Source organism: Betta splendens, chromosome 11, assembly GCF_900634795.4.
Source record: "Betta splendens chromosome 11, fBetSpl5.4, whole genome shotgun sequence".
Lineage (NCBI taxonomy): Eukaryota > Metazoa > Chordata > Actinopteri > Anabantiformes > Osphronemidae > Betta > Betta splendens.
The window spans coordinates 9,185,538-9,197,003 of NC_040891.2; the positions used below are offsets into that span (position 1 = coordinate 9,185,538).

Here is an 11,466-nt window from a genome sequence, read left to right on the forward strand (position 1 = left end):
AGGCGATATCTTCATCTGTGCGGACGTTCAATCATTTTTCCATGCCTTAATTATTTTGATTGCCACATCACTCACTGCCTTTGTATTTTAATCAGTCCCCCTCTTCTGCCATTTGCCTGAGTTTCTCTCCAGGCATCTGACACATGGATGGTCAGAGGTGGCATGAAACCAGTGTGTGATGAATCAGTGCATTAGCGTAAGCTGAGTTAAAACCAGTGGAGTCCTTCTGGCTGTCGTTCTGTCTGATTTAATGTGTTTCCTTTCCTCCTTGACTCTCTTTTCTCTTTAATCCAGAACGCCTCGGTGAAACACTCACACACAAAACCCGACCCTCGCTGTTTCCCGGCTCTGAGAGAACAGCTGTAACGCGTATTGGCTTTTAGCAAGACAAATACACCTTTTACCTAAACAGTGGTGTCTTATTAACAAAACCTGGAGTCTGTGTTGTGATATGAATTGAAAGGTAATGTGATAAAGATTTATTGCCACATAACTTTACATTAGATAGATGACAATATTTCCACTGAGAGCATGCAGAGGATCGAATATTAGTGAGAATTGTCTGCATGGGTTACTGTTTCACAGCTGGGGCCTCCTGCTGAAGTCATTTGTTTTCTGTGGGTGATACCGACAACACCCAAGCTTTACCAAATGCCCTTCTGTAGCCTCAAAATGCCATTCAGCTGACTGTCAGGAGCCCTTCCTTGGATTCACACTGACATAAGGTCCAAGTAGATGGTATATTAGATGCAGTGGCATGCAGAAAAGGTTTCTTGCCTCTCGGCCAAATAAAACACGTCTGATTTAGGAAAGTAAATGAGATCCTGTGCAGGTATTCGCTGTAATTCAATATTTCTGGAGCATTATTACACCAAACCTGAGATGTGGAGGCAAGTGGCCGTGGAAGCTTTAAGAAAAATAGTCATGCATTGGCATAGGACTTGTGGTATATGCAAGAAAATAAAAGGCTGGACACTTACGTGCTCAAATTAAATTCTACATTCATCTAGTAAATTACTTGCTTTCCGAGCTACCGTGTAATTTATGTTTGAAAGAGCCGAGGGAGATTGAGAAAGACCTCAAGGAATAAAACCCAAGCACTGCCAGTCTTTTGGCTTTTAGATGAACACAATTATCAGCGGCATCCACATGCAGCAGAGGCCTTTGCAGAGCACTGCTCAAGCTCTTATCTCCACAAGTCAATTAGAAACGCTCAATTAGACATTCTGGAAAGGCTGTATCAGCCTGACCCTAGGTTGGAAGGAATCTAATTTACATGTTTTAAGAAATGCACTTTCATTTATTGGCGGTGCTGCTCTCCACTGAGTTGTATTTGTCTTCTAAAAGTAGAAAAGAAAGAGAGTGAACAGGTGTTGATTCGGAGAACAGGAATTATAATTAGATATTGTGTGTTTCGTCTCAGAGGAACTGAGTATACCGACAAATATTAAATTATGAATCGGTCACGTCTCCTTCGCTTGGACGTGTCCTGTGTTTTATGTTGTACAACAGCGCCATCTAGCAGGTAGACTTTCGATTACGGGAAGTGACGTGGCTCCAAATCCCACCAATCAGCAAGCGCGTGTCTGATTTCGAAAATCAACTCTGTCTATGCTGTGAAAAATGGAGGATGTTGCTGTTTAATATCAGTTACTGAGGGCCTGGTGATCTAAGATTCATACTTTCAATAGCTTGTTGTCACACACGTCCTGGTAAGTTTAGTTGCTGGAACGCTACAGTTGTTAAAGGCTACTTTGTTGGCTTGATTAGCGTCATATACCATCTCAGGGGCGTTAGCATGTTAGCATGCTAACGCTATTCGCCAATATAATAAGTTTAAAACAGACTTTTAAACCCGTCAAAGATCGCGAGCCATGGCGAAGGAGCGGACCCAGAAGAAGTCTTTCCAGCAAAGTCTGGAAGACATCAAGGAGAAGATGAAGGAGAAGAGGAACAAACGGCTGGCGAGTGTCTCGGCTCCAAGAAAGAGACAATCCAGAATAAACAACAGCAGTGGTAAGGAGGTGACCCACGTCGTTATTACAGATAAAAAGACAGATGATAGACATCAATGAGACATCATGTAAAGCTGATGTTGACATGACGATGTCTCAAACACACACCTGACAACGTTTGACTACGTTTTTCCCCAGGGTCCAACTCCACACACACCATTCTAAAGGGCGTCCAGCAGAACAACAAAGCGCTGGCTGTAGCCCTGCAAGCTGAGAAGGAGAAGGCCCGGCAAGCCAGCGCTGTCATCCTGCAGCTCAAGAGGGAGCAACAAGCCCTTTTCCTTCACCTGCTCCTGCTCAAGAAGAAGCTCAAAGAGCAGGAGGCTCTGGCAGCCAGCGCAAAGGTAGCTGCACAGAACCAAGCAACCCACAAGCCTGTTTTATTGTCTGGTGCTAAAATTCAGTGACATATCTCTGCTTCATATAAATCATCTTAACATACTGTATGTCATTATAAAGTTAATGAAACACATGTACTTTGTTTGCTAAGGCTACACCTACAAGCGTTGTTGACCCCCACTATCATGTGGATTCAGCAAGGTACGTTATATTTAATATTTCAGAACATTTTGTACAGCTTCTTGAGCTTTCTAAACCTCTAAATCTGATTTAAATTTTAATTTTAAAGCAGAAAGCGAACAAGCCAGGACCTTCAGGAGACCAAGGCCTCCCCTGTTTCTGCAGGTACTTATGCATTCTCAGTATTACAGTAAATATTAGGCATATAATCTGATCCAGTCAAAATGGATTTAAGCCTGTTCTTCACAATGCCACATGACATTTTTATTTACATTTTATTTATGTCATTGTTTGCTTCTTTTCTTCACAGATCCCCAACCCTCAAAAATGACCGCACATCCTCAATGTGACAAGCAGGTTATCCTGCCATCTACAGTAGGCGTAAGGCGTCGTCATGCACGTAGAAGCAGGAGGAGATCCGAATATGTGCAGAATCAGGGGACACTGAGCGAGGATGAAGGGGCTGCAGGCTTCGAGCCTTTGATAATCAGCCCTATTTGCAGCGAGAGCAGAAATCCGATTCAGCAGAATCAAAGAGCAGAACAAGATTTAGCCCCTGTTGAGACACTCCACTCCACTCCCGAACCCGTTCCACCCAAAAACATGAGCCAGCAGCAGCCGTGCAAGAAACAGACCCAGAAGCAACCCTGCATAAAAGAGAATCCAGCCCCACGTAAGCCAGAGAGAGGTCGCAAAGCAGAGCGCGCTCCTCTAAAAAAACCGTGGGAGAATCCCAAACCCAGAGCCCGCTCCAAGAGTCGGGACCGATCGGCAACACGTGCTAAAGCAGCACCTCCGCCACAGGGAAATACGCTCAACACTTCACTGGGATTTAATGACACGTTTGACTTTGACTGTGAAGAGGCAGTTCATGTCACGCCCTTTAAGGCCAAGGCGGAGGATGAGCCACTGACCCAGCCCATTGCTGAAGAGGCTTCACAACAAGAACAGGCTCAACCTGCAGCTTCAGCTGTTGCTTCTGGACAAAACAAATCCAGCTCATCATCACCGTCCTCTGAGTCTGAAGACAGTCTGTATGTTCCTCATAAAACCAGGAGGAGGCGGACGTCACCTGACTCCAAGAAGGTGGTGACTACTCGTAGAGGTCGGCCCTCTAGACGGAAGGAAAACCACCTTCCAGATGTCACTGGTGAGTATTTAGAGTGGTGCCAACGTCATATTTTAAAAGCTTGCCAGAAGGATGTACATGGTTGTAATTGAACAGTTTACTTCATTATTGTGTGTTTATAGTTTTTAGAGATGAGGAGACGAGCACTAAGGCTGCTGAATCTGAAAAGGAAAATAATCATCAGTTCCCCGATTCCATCTTCTCTAGCAGTCCTGCAAGACTGGAAAAAGGAAGTCACCAAGGTGAGTAAGGATTCTCATGTTGTCTGTTGTGGGAGTTAAAGAGTTATTATTTTAATGGTTTTCATCACATACACAGAAACAGAAGCAAAGTGCTGCTATGCATTCATCATATTTCTGCATTAGTCACATTTATAAGCACGTCCCATTGTTGTTGTGCTGTTATAATATAGGACTGATGCATTTGGTTGATTGAATGCATATTGTAAGCAAATTGAGAGTTCTCTGTATTAAAAATATGTATTTTTTTTATTATTATTAAAATAGTTAAATGCGTCTGTCTGGGAACGATGGTCTTTGTGTGTCCTGGTTTCTCCAGAGCCCCGTGGACACTGTCCGCTCTCTGTCAGCCCCCTGGTTGAAGCTGAGATGATCAGAATAGACAGCGTCTTGTCCACCTTCGCCGGGGATTCCCCCTGCGACGTGCCTCCTGTTTCACGCCACCAAACGCCTCAGCGAGTCAAGTCGTGCAAGAAACGTATGAATGTCCCTTCCAAACCTGCATGTTGTAGCACTGTGCGGTCGGGTCACGTTTTCACCTCTTTCTGCACGCTCACCGGTGTATGAAGACGAATGTACACAGGTGTCCTTTCCTCTGTCTTTGTGGATCATGCCTTCTTCACATTTTCTGCAGGTGGGCTTGGTGTCAGGGCAGCAGGGCGGGGCTTGAGTCTGTGTGATGTGACCAATCTGTCCCCTGCAGCCCATCGCAGGTTCTCCTCTGATGCCCGTTGCTCCACCCCGGTTCCCGCTCGCAAGCGGCGCTGCACCAGCACGGTCGACTACAAGGAGCCCTCGCTGAATGCGTGAGTTCACATCCGTTCGTCTCTTGCTGGAAGTGTGCCAGTCTTTTGAGCTCCATCAACACATTGTGCCGTTTTCTTCACAGGAAACTCCGTCGCGGAGACAAGTTCACAGACCTGCAGTTTCTCCACTCTCCTATTTTCAAGCAAAAGACTGACAGGAGGTCGTCTGTGACAAAATCAAGGGATTCTGTGAGCGGCCATAAGCCACTTGAGAAATACAATGAGTCATTTGTTGGTTGCTGCTGAAAGCATCCATGTTTTTCCTGTCTGTGTTGACTGTATTCTTTTAAATGATATAGCAGGCAATTATTTAGTTTTTCTCTTCAAAGGTTTTTAGGTTTTTGTCAATCTCTTTAGATTGTTTTTATCTTTAAAATTTTATTTTGTGTCTTGTAATGTGTGTTAATAAACATATTTGCTACTGTTTCATACAAGTTTATATGACACGTTCATCAAACTATACTATCTCACTTTATCTATCACATATACTATGTTTTTTCATCACACATGCTTATACTATACACTTTTTACTTACTATAACATGTTTTTTCTAAATCCTTGTTGCAACGTCAAACCTCTATTGACCTCGAGCTGACAAACTACAGAAATCAATACAGCTTCACTTGTATTTTATTCGTCTATAAAATAGGCTAATACTACATCATTAAAACCAAGTGTACAAAGAGCATGAAATCATTTTCATACATATTACAAAATGTATTTTTTTCTAAAGTTTGAAAAGTACAAACACCTTTTTACAAAACAGCAAAACTACATAGTATTGCACAAGCTTCTCATTTATCTCCAAAGTATAAAGTTCTCAATCTCCATATGCAGGACAAAAATAAGAAAAAATAAATTAAGACCTTGTGTTAAGCATAATTCTTTTAAATTACAGCACATAAATAAAATTAACTCTAGACAATTAAATTAGTCCTAAGTCAACAGTGATACTTTATATGTAAAACCAAGTCTGATGATGACGCTCTGATTTATGTTTACAGATGCTTGGAAAAATAAAAGTGCATTTTGAAAGTCAAACTGCCCTACGTGGCTCATTAAAACAAAAAAAGATTATTTTTAGTTTTGAAACAGAAAATATATGTTATATAAACATTTAAAATATACAGTATTTTGTATAAGTGCTTCAAAATAATTCAAATCTGTACAAATTTAAAGTGTGTGTTCCTCTTTTGGCAGGATGAACTCATCACAGACAAACTTTGACCTCTAACAGTGAGCTCACGCTCACAGGAACAGCTGTGTAGACAGGAAAAACGGCCCTCGGTCACATTCCTCACAGGTAACACTCGACTTAACACACAGCAGATGGGGTGACTGCTCATGACGTCTCTACCTGAGTCGACTGAGAGGAGGCAGATGCTCAAAAAGGCAGTGGTAGAACGTATCAGAGGAAATAAGAGACGAGGCCGAGCAAAAGAAAGTAAGGTGTGTGGTGAATCTCCAGTCTAACAAAAATAACAAGCGTCTCGCCCTGTTTATCGCCTATTATCACCTTCCACTGTGTTCTCTGTCCACAGGGCCCTGGGATATGTGAGGAAATATGGCGGCAGACTTGTTCTCTTTTAGAGTGAGTGTCACAGCTCTACAGTGAAGCCTTGCCTTGCTGTCTTTACTTCACCGTAACTATCTCTCTCTGCTACTGATTCCATCATGCATCAAACTTAAAGAAAGTGCTGATCAGAGACCGGTGTGCACCTTTTACTTTGAATCCTAGCCACTGTAGAATCAGTAGTCCTATACTACGGCTGCCCATGCACTTAGCTCTTTATTTACCCCTATCTAAACCTTTTATAGTGTGAGAACGCTCTTCCTCCTCGTGTCTACTTCTCGATGAGCCCTGCTTCCTTGATCTTTGTGTAGAAGAACTTCTCCAGTAGGTTGGCACACTTGTAGTACTCGCTCTCTGGAGGGTTGTATTCCCGACAGTTAGTGAAGATGCGCTGCATGTCGGCCATGAACAGCTTGCGTGTCGTGTAGTACCTGCTCTTCAGGCGCTCACTCATTGTCTTTAGATCTGGGCAAAACAAAACGGTGATGTGTGAATGAGACCCTTGAATCCTGGGGTCCAAACTGATCACAGAGCTCTTGACCTTTATCCATCGGCAGGTGCGGTCCACTCAGTGTCATCTGCTCCCTGCGGAAGAACCTGTGTCCTTTAAACACTTACCCATGGGGAAGCGAATGACCTGGTAGTACCCGGGCGCCTCTGTTTTCTTCACAGGTTCCATGAAAGGCCAGGCGTTCGGATGGCTCTGCGACATAGAGACCAGAGTTGTTAGAAAAGAGTTCAAACGTTAGTGTGTGACTGGCTAATCTGCATGTGTGTGTGTGTGTGTGTGCGTCGGTCACCTTCACATGCTGAAGGATGGTCTTAAGGGTGCTGTACAGCTGATCTGGGTCCTTCAGCTCCTTCCTGGAGTCAGATGAATACAATCAGTGATATACTGACATAAATCACTGAAGTTTAAATCTTTTACAGTAGGATAACACTTACCCTTTACCGATAGGTTTCCAGCCAGTCTCACCTGTTAAGATAGAAGATTTAAATAATGAATGACATCGGGATTAGTCTCACTTCATACAAAACATTTAAAGTTATCACATGATACAGACTTTGTGCATGCTGTACAGTCAGTGGTGTAGCTGACGTACGTATTCCAGGAATGCTTTCAATGGGAATCTGCCGGACTCCTTCCTTAAAACAGGAAAGTCCTGGATAGACTTTTCGGATCTGAGCCTGCTTCCTCTCAATCAACTTCTTGATGATCTAACAGGGACAGGGGGGGGAAGTGGTGTAACAGATGGCGAGTACAGGGACAGGAAGCGGGACTTCTGAGCGGCCACACACCTCCTTCTGCTTCTTTATGATGACAGAGAACTCTGTGTAGGGGATGCTGGGGTTGAGTTCACAGCCCATGAGCGTCGCTCCCTCGTAGTCCTTGATGTAGCCCACATACTTGGCCTTGGGGACTTTGATGTCTTTGGAGAAACCCTGACAGCAAAGAGGAAATATGAGCACGGTATCTTTAGAAATAGAAAAAGGGGTCATGGTATTCTAAGCGCGTATCATGCGTGATCATGGACACGGTACCTGTTTTTTGAAGTAGCCAATGGCGTACTCATCCGCGTACGTGAGGAAGTTGAGGATCTCGTGTTTAATGTGGTATTCCTTCAGGTGGTTCATCAAATGCGTCCCGTAGCCCTACAGCGGCACGGAGAAAGCTCCGAAAGGGAACAACCAGACCATCGTGCACCGGACTGCAGCCTCGGGAGCGCTCCTACCTTGACCTGCTCGTTGGAGGTGACGGCGCAGAAGACGATCTCCGTGAAGCCCTGCGACGGGAACATCCGGAAGCAGATCCCCCCGATCACGCGGCCGTCTTTGATGAGCGACAGGGTCTTGTGTTTGCTGTCGAACGGACACGGGCACGTTTAGTCAGAGCGCAGCGCCGGCGGGCGCGTGGCCGGCGGGCGGCGCGCACTCACGGGTCGAACACCAGCCGCGTGATGTACTCCTTGGGCATGCGGGGCAGCTGGTGGGAGAAGACGTTCTGGAGGCCCACGAGCCACATCAGGATCCTCTTGTTGGGCTTCTGGTTCAGGGAGTTGCCGATGACGTGGAATTCGATCACGCCCCTGCGCTCCTCGAGGCGGGCGGCCTCGTCCCGCGCCGAGTGCGCAGACAGCAGGCTGGTCTGCACGGGAGGAACGATCGGACCCTATCAGAGCTTTCATTATCATCGGCCGCGCAGAACACCTCTAAGGACAATGTTTAAATCACCCATTGGATCCTTTTCTGCCGTTAACAGTTACCTCAGGAATGGCGGCGGGGTCAGCAATGGTTGCCATGACCTCATTGATGAGTTCCATTGGGATGTCACCCACCACCCTGGGTCTCTTGTTCTCCTCGTAAGGAAGAGGCTCTGGAGGTTTACGCTTCTCCCCAACTACGAGACACAGAGTCAGACGTGCAGTGGTTCGTGAGGGGGGGGTGTGACTGTCGTACCTTGACTCGGCTCCGGAGCGGAAGCGGACTTCCTGGCAGGACTGACGCTGCCGCAGGTGGACGGGTCCACGGACACAGGGCTGGTGCTGTAGTACAGCTGCCTGGCCACGGCGGGCGGGCTGATCACTGCACAGCAGCACAGACCAGCGCTTAGCATTCTACGGAGCACGTCTTCAGCATTGTTTGAAAATGAATCAGATTGAAGGGTGTGACCGGGGTGTGTGTGTGTGTGTGTGTGTGTGTGCGTGTGAACGTGTTACCTGTGTGGATCGGTATCTGGCCTCCTGACACTCCTGCCAAAAAGTCTTGGCTCCAGATTGGAGAACTGTGACTGTACACCTCCTCCTCCAGCATGGACAAGAACCTGATGCCAAGCAAACGCAATGACTTCAGCAAAAGCTCTGTAAAACAGGCGTGTTGGTGTGTCTTTTTCCTCACTTAGGAAAGTGCGTGAGAATCAGCGTGCGTTTCTCGGGCGGCAGCTTGTCCTTCTCCTGCCTGGCCTGCTCCAGGAGCTGCTTCCTCATCACGGTGAAGACCGCGCGCAGCAGCGTGCGGCCGAAGATCTGCGTGGTGTCGTAGCGCGGGAGGCTGTCGCAGAACTGGGGCACGTTGCAGTAGCACAGCCACCTGCGGCACACGCATTCAAAGCAGACGCCGTTCAAACGCGGGGAGCCCACCGGGCGCGATGCGTTCACTGCCCGTCCGCCCACCTGGTGTAGCTGGCCTTGTACCCGGCGGCGTCGTCGGTGGGCACGCGCTGGCGCCGCTGCGACGGCGTCTCCAGCTGCCAGTAGTTGATCTGGTTGAGGAACATCTTGGCCAGCTCCACGATTGTCTGACGCTCCTTGGACGGAAGGTGGCTGAATTTGTACTGGACGAAGTTATTCACGCCCTGTGTGAGAGAAGGGGAGGGGGGGGGGGGTGAGACCCTCGCTGGGCGCTTCCTACCTGCGGGCGAAGGTGCAACTCGCCTGCTCAATGCTGGGTCTTTCAAACGGAGGACTCTCCTGTGCCTCCAGCATGGGTTTGCCCATCTGCAGGATGGATTTCCGCAGCAGCTGCACAAGAAACACCAGAAAAAGAGCGGTTGTGCCTCCGTCTACGAAGCAGACCGGGCGTTTTAACTATAAAAGCGGGGGACGTACTTTGAAGAGGGAGAAGTAGACCTGCTTAGTGTCGGCATCTTCTTCCTTGTGAACGCACGTGTAGAGATACTCCACGTCCAGGACTATGCCGAGAAGCCTGTTCACCTCCTCCTCGGAGACGTTTTCCAGATGGGTCACGTGGTCACCTGCACGAGACACCGCCGCCGGTCATTCTCTACATCCACCCGTGCGCCCTCCGCGCGTCGGCCCCGCGGACCTACGTACCCAGTGTGTGCGAGCAGCTGCGGCAGGGCTCCTGCAGGTTGACGGCGTTGGCCTGCTGGTCCGTCCGGGGCGGGGTCGGAGGGGGGTTCTGGCTTTTCCAGCCATTGCACTTGCAGGCTCCCTCGGCCTGCGGAAAGCCGATTATATTAACTAATTCATATAATACACGATGGAGGTATTATAAGCGAAAACAAGCATTGTTGATCACTGTTAAAAGTTTTTTTCCATCCACCAAATACAGTTTTGAGGCCACTAAGCGTCGTGGAGGCGACGTGACTAACTTTGTAGACTTCTAGGAGGGAGGGGGAGGGGCTGTCACCGTCAGCTGGCGGCGCTGCACTGAGCATGCGCTCTAGGACGACAACACGCTCCGCCCCTCCAGCAGCTGTCACCCTGTCAAAACAAAGACAACCGTCCTTCTCCGCGGTTCGTGCTCGGCGTCCACCCAGAAAACCACCCGGACGTGCCGCCGCGCGTTGACAGGCGCCGCGGAGACGCCGCGGGATCTCCCCATGGCGCATAAGTCTGCGCACGAACGCGCCCCCGGAGCGCAGGCTTTTGCGCACGCAGCCAGCTACTCCCAATGCACAAGCGCCGAGCCAGTGTTTACGTTCAACCCCCACCTTGACAGAGACAGAGTAACAGTATAAAACCGCGCACCGCTCGCAGCTGGAACCCAGAGCTCCACGTCCTGCAGTGACGGTGGCGGTGGAGATAATTGGGTTCTAACAGCGTGTTCCCACTAATTGGTTCGCGTACGTAAAATGAAAAAAAAAATGAAGTGCAGCAATGGCTTCCTTTGCTGCGCTTGCATTTTGTAAACTATTGCAACCGAGCACAGGAAATGCGTTTTATCAAGATACAGCCCGAAACCCGCATCCCCATACAGTCGGCCGCGTGCACGCGTTGCATACTTTGCAGGATGAATACACGCCGAGCTTTTCCAGTTTCTTCGGCCGAGGCGAGGAGCGGAGTTGCGCCTTCTTCACAGCGATACGTGCAGATCCTCCAGCGGCGCCAGAGCCCTCCGTCCCCCCGGCGCCAGGAGCGGCCGGAACCAGGCCCGCGGCTCCGATGGCCGGCGATCCCTGCTGAATTCCAGCGCTGTCGGCCATAATTCACAGCGAGCCCCGACCGGATCCCCGGCCTGGGAAGTCTCTGCTCCGCCGTCCGCTTTATTCCACAGGCGGAGGATCAGACATGGCGCTCATCCTTATTTTCACTTTCTCGCTGCAGGCCCGGTTTCCTCCGCTAGGGGACAACCAAGCGGGATGGCACCGAATCCGCCACAGTTCAGAGAGGTCACAAAACGCAACCATTGGTAGAAAACACGTCAAGGTCACTGTAACGAAAAG

The 11,466-nt window shown here is 48.4% G+C and overlaps 2 protein-coding genes across 8 annotated transcripts; one reads left to right on the forward strand and one right to left on the reverse strand.

The window, feature by feature from the left end:
- The first annotated feature begins 1,550 nt into the window (after window positions 1–1,550).
- Window positions 1,551–5,134, forward strand: sgo1 (shugoshin 1). 3 transcript variants are annotated; one of them, XM_029166482.3, is made up of 10 exons: window positions 1,551–1,712; window positions 1,865–2,016; window positions 2,154–2,359; window positions 2,506–2,555; window positions 2,644–2,699; window positions 2,845–3,684; window positions 3,786–3,905; window positions 4,222–4,380; window positions 4,537–4,708; window positions 4,792–5,134. In XM_029166482.3, exons 2-10 carry the CDS (start codon window positions 1,875–1,877, stop codon window positions 4,952–4,954), a joined length of 1,908 nt encoding a protein of 635 aa, XP_029022315.1. In that variant the 5' UTR covers window positions 1,551–1,712; window positions 1,865–1,874; the 3' UTR covers window positions 4,955–5,134. The 3 variants fall into 3 exon arrangements, with proteins under 3 accessions (XP_029022315.1, XP_029022317.1, XP_029022316.1); XM_029166484.3 differs by having other exon boundaries at window positions 4,606–4,708; XM_029166483.3 differs by having other exon boundaries at window positions 2,647–2,699.
- Window positions 5,135–5,320: 186 nt separating this feature from the next.
- On the reverse strand, window positions 5,321–11,434 carry kat2b (K(lysine) acetyltransferase 2B). Of its 5 annotated transcripts, XM_055512805.1 has the most exons (19): window positions 11,026–11,434; window positions 10,112–10,238; window positions 9,887–10,032; window positions 9,713–9,799; window positions 9,452–9,633; window positions 9,177–9,368; window positions 8,999–9,102; window positions 8,739–8,864; window positions 8,546–8,679; window positions 8,219–8,451; window positions 8,015–8,141; window positions 7,824–7,934; window positions 7,581–7,724; window positions 7,346–7,499; window positions 7,227–7,257; window positions 7,082–7,145; window positions 6,900–6,984; window positions 6,713–6,746; window positions 5,321–6,635 (listed from the first exon to the last, which is right to left on the reverse strand). In XM_055512805.1, the coding sequence occupies exons 1-19, from the start codon at window positions 11,224–11,226 to the stop codon at window positions 6,521–6,523; spliced, it is 2,397 nt and encodes a 798-aa protein (XP_055368780.1). In that variant the 5' UTR covers window positions 11,227–11,434; the 3' UTR covers window positions 5,321–6,520. The 5 variants fall into 5 exon arrangements, with proteins under 5 accessions (XP_055368780.1, XP_029022314.1, XP_029022312.1 ...); XM_029166481.3 differs by having other exon boundaries at window positions 5,321–6,746; window positions 7,385–7,499; window positions 8,219–8,427; XM_029166479.3 differs by having other exon boundaries at window positions 5,321–6,746; window positions 8,219–8,427.
- Window positions 11,435–11,466: the final 32 nt, after the last annotated feature.

Excerpts from the sequence above, each read along its gene's own strand:
- sgo1 (XM_029166482.3), top strand. The coding sequence starts at position 1,875 with ATGGCGAAGGAGCGGACCCAGAAGAAGTCTTTCCAGCAAAGTCTGGAA. Across the intron at positions 2,017-2,153 it reads CAGAATAAACAACAGCAGTG|GGTCCAACTCCACACACACC; the intron begins GTAAGGAGGTGA and ends GTTTTTCCCCAG. Across the intron at positions 2,700-2,844 it reads GGCCTCCCCTGTTTCTGCAG|ATCCCCAACCCTCAAAAATG; the intron begins GTACTTATGCAT and ends TTTTCTTCACAG.
- kat2b (XM_029166478.3), bottom strand. The coding sequence starts at position 11,226 with ATGGCCGACAGCGCTGGAATTCAGCAGGGATCGCCGGCCATCGGAGCC. Across the intron at positions 7,725-7,823 it reads TTGGCTACTTCAAAAAACAG|GGTTTCTCCAAAGACATCAA; the intron begins GTACCGTGTCCA and ends CTTTGCTGTCAG. Across the intron at positions 7,500-7,580 it reads TCATAAAGAAGCAGAAGGAG|ATCATCAAGAAGTTGATTGA; the intron begins GTGTGTGGCCGC and ends TGTCCCTGTTAG.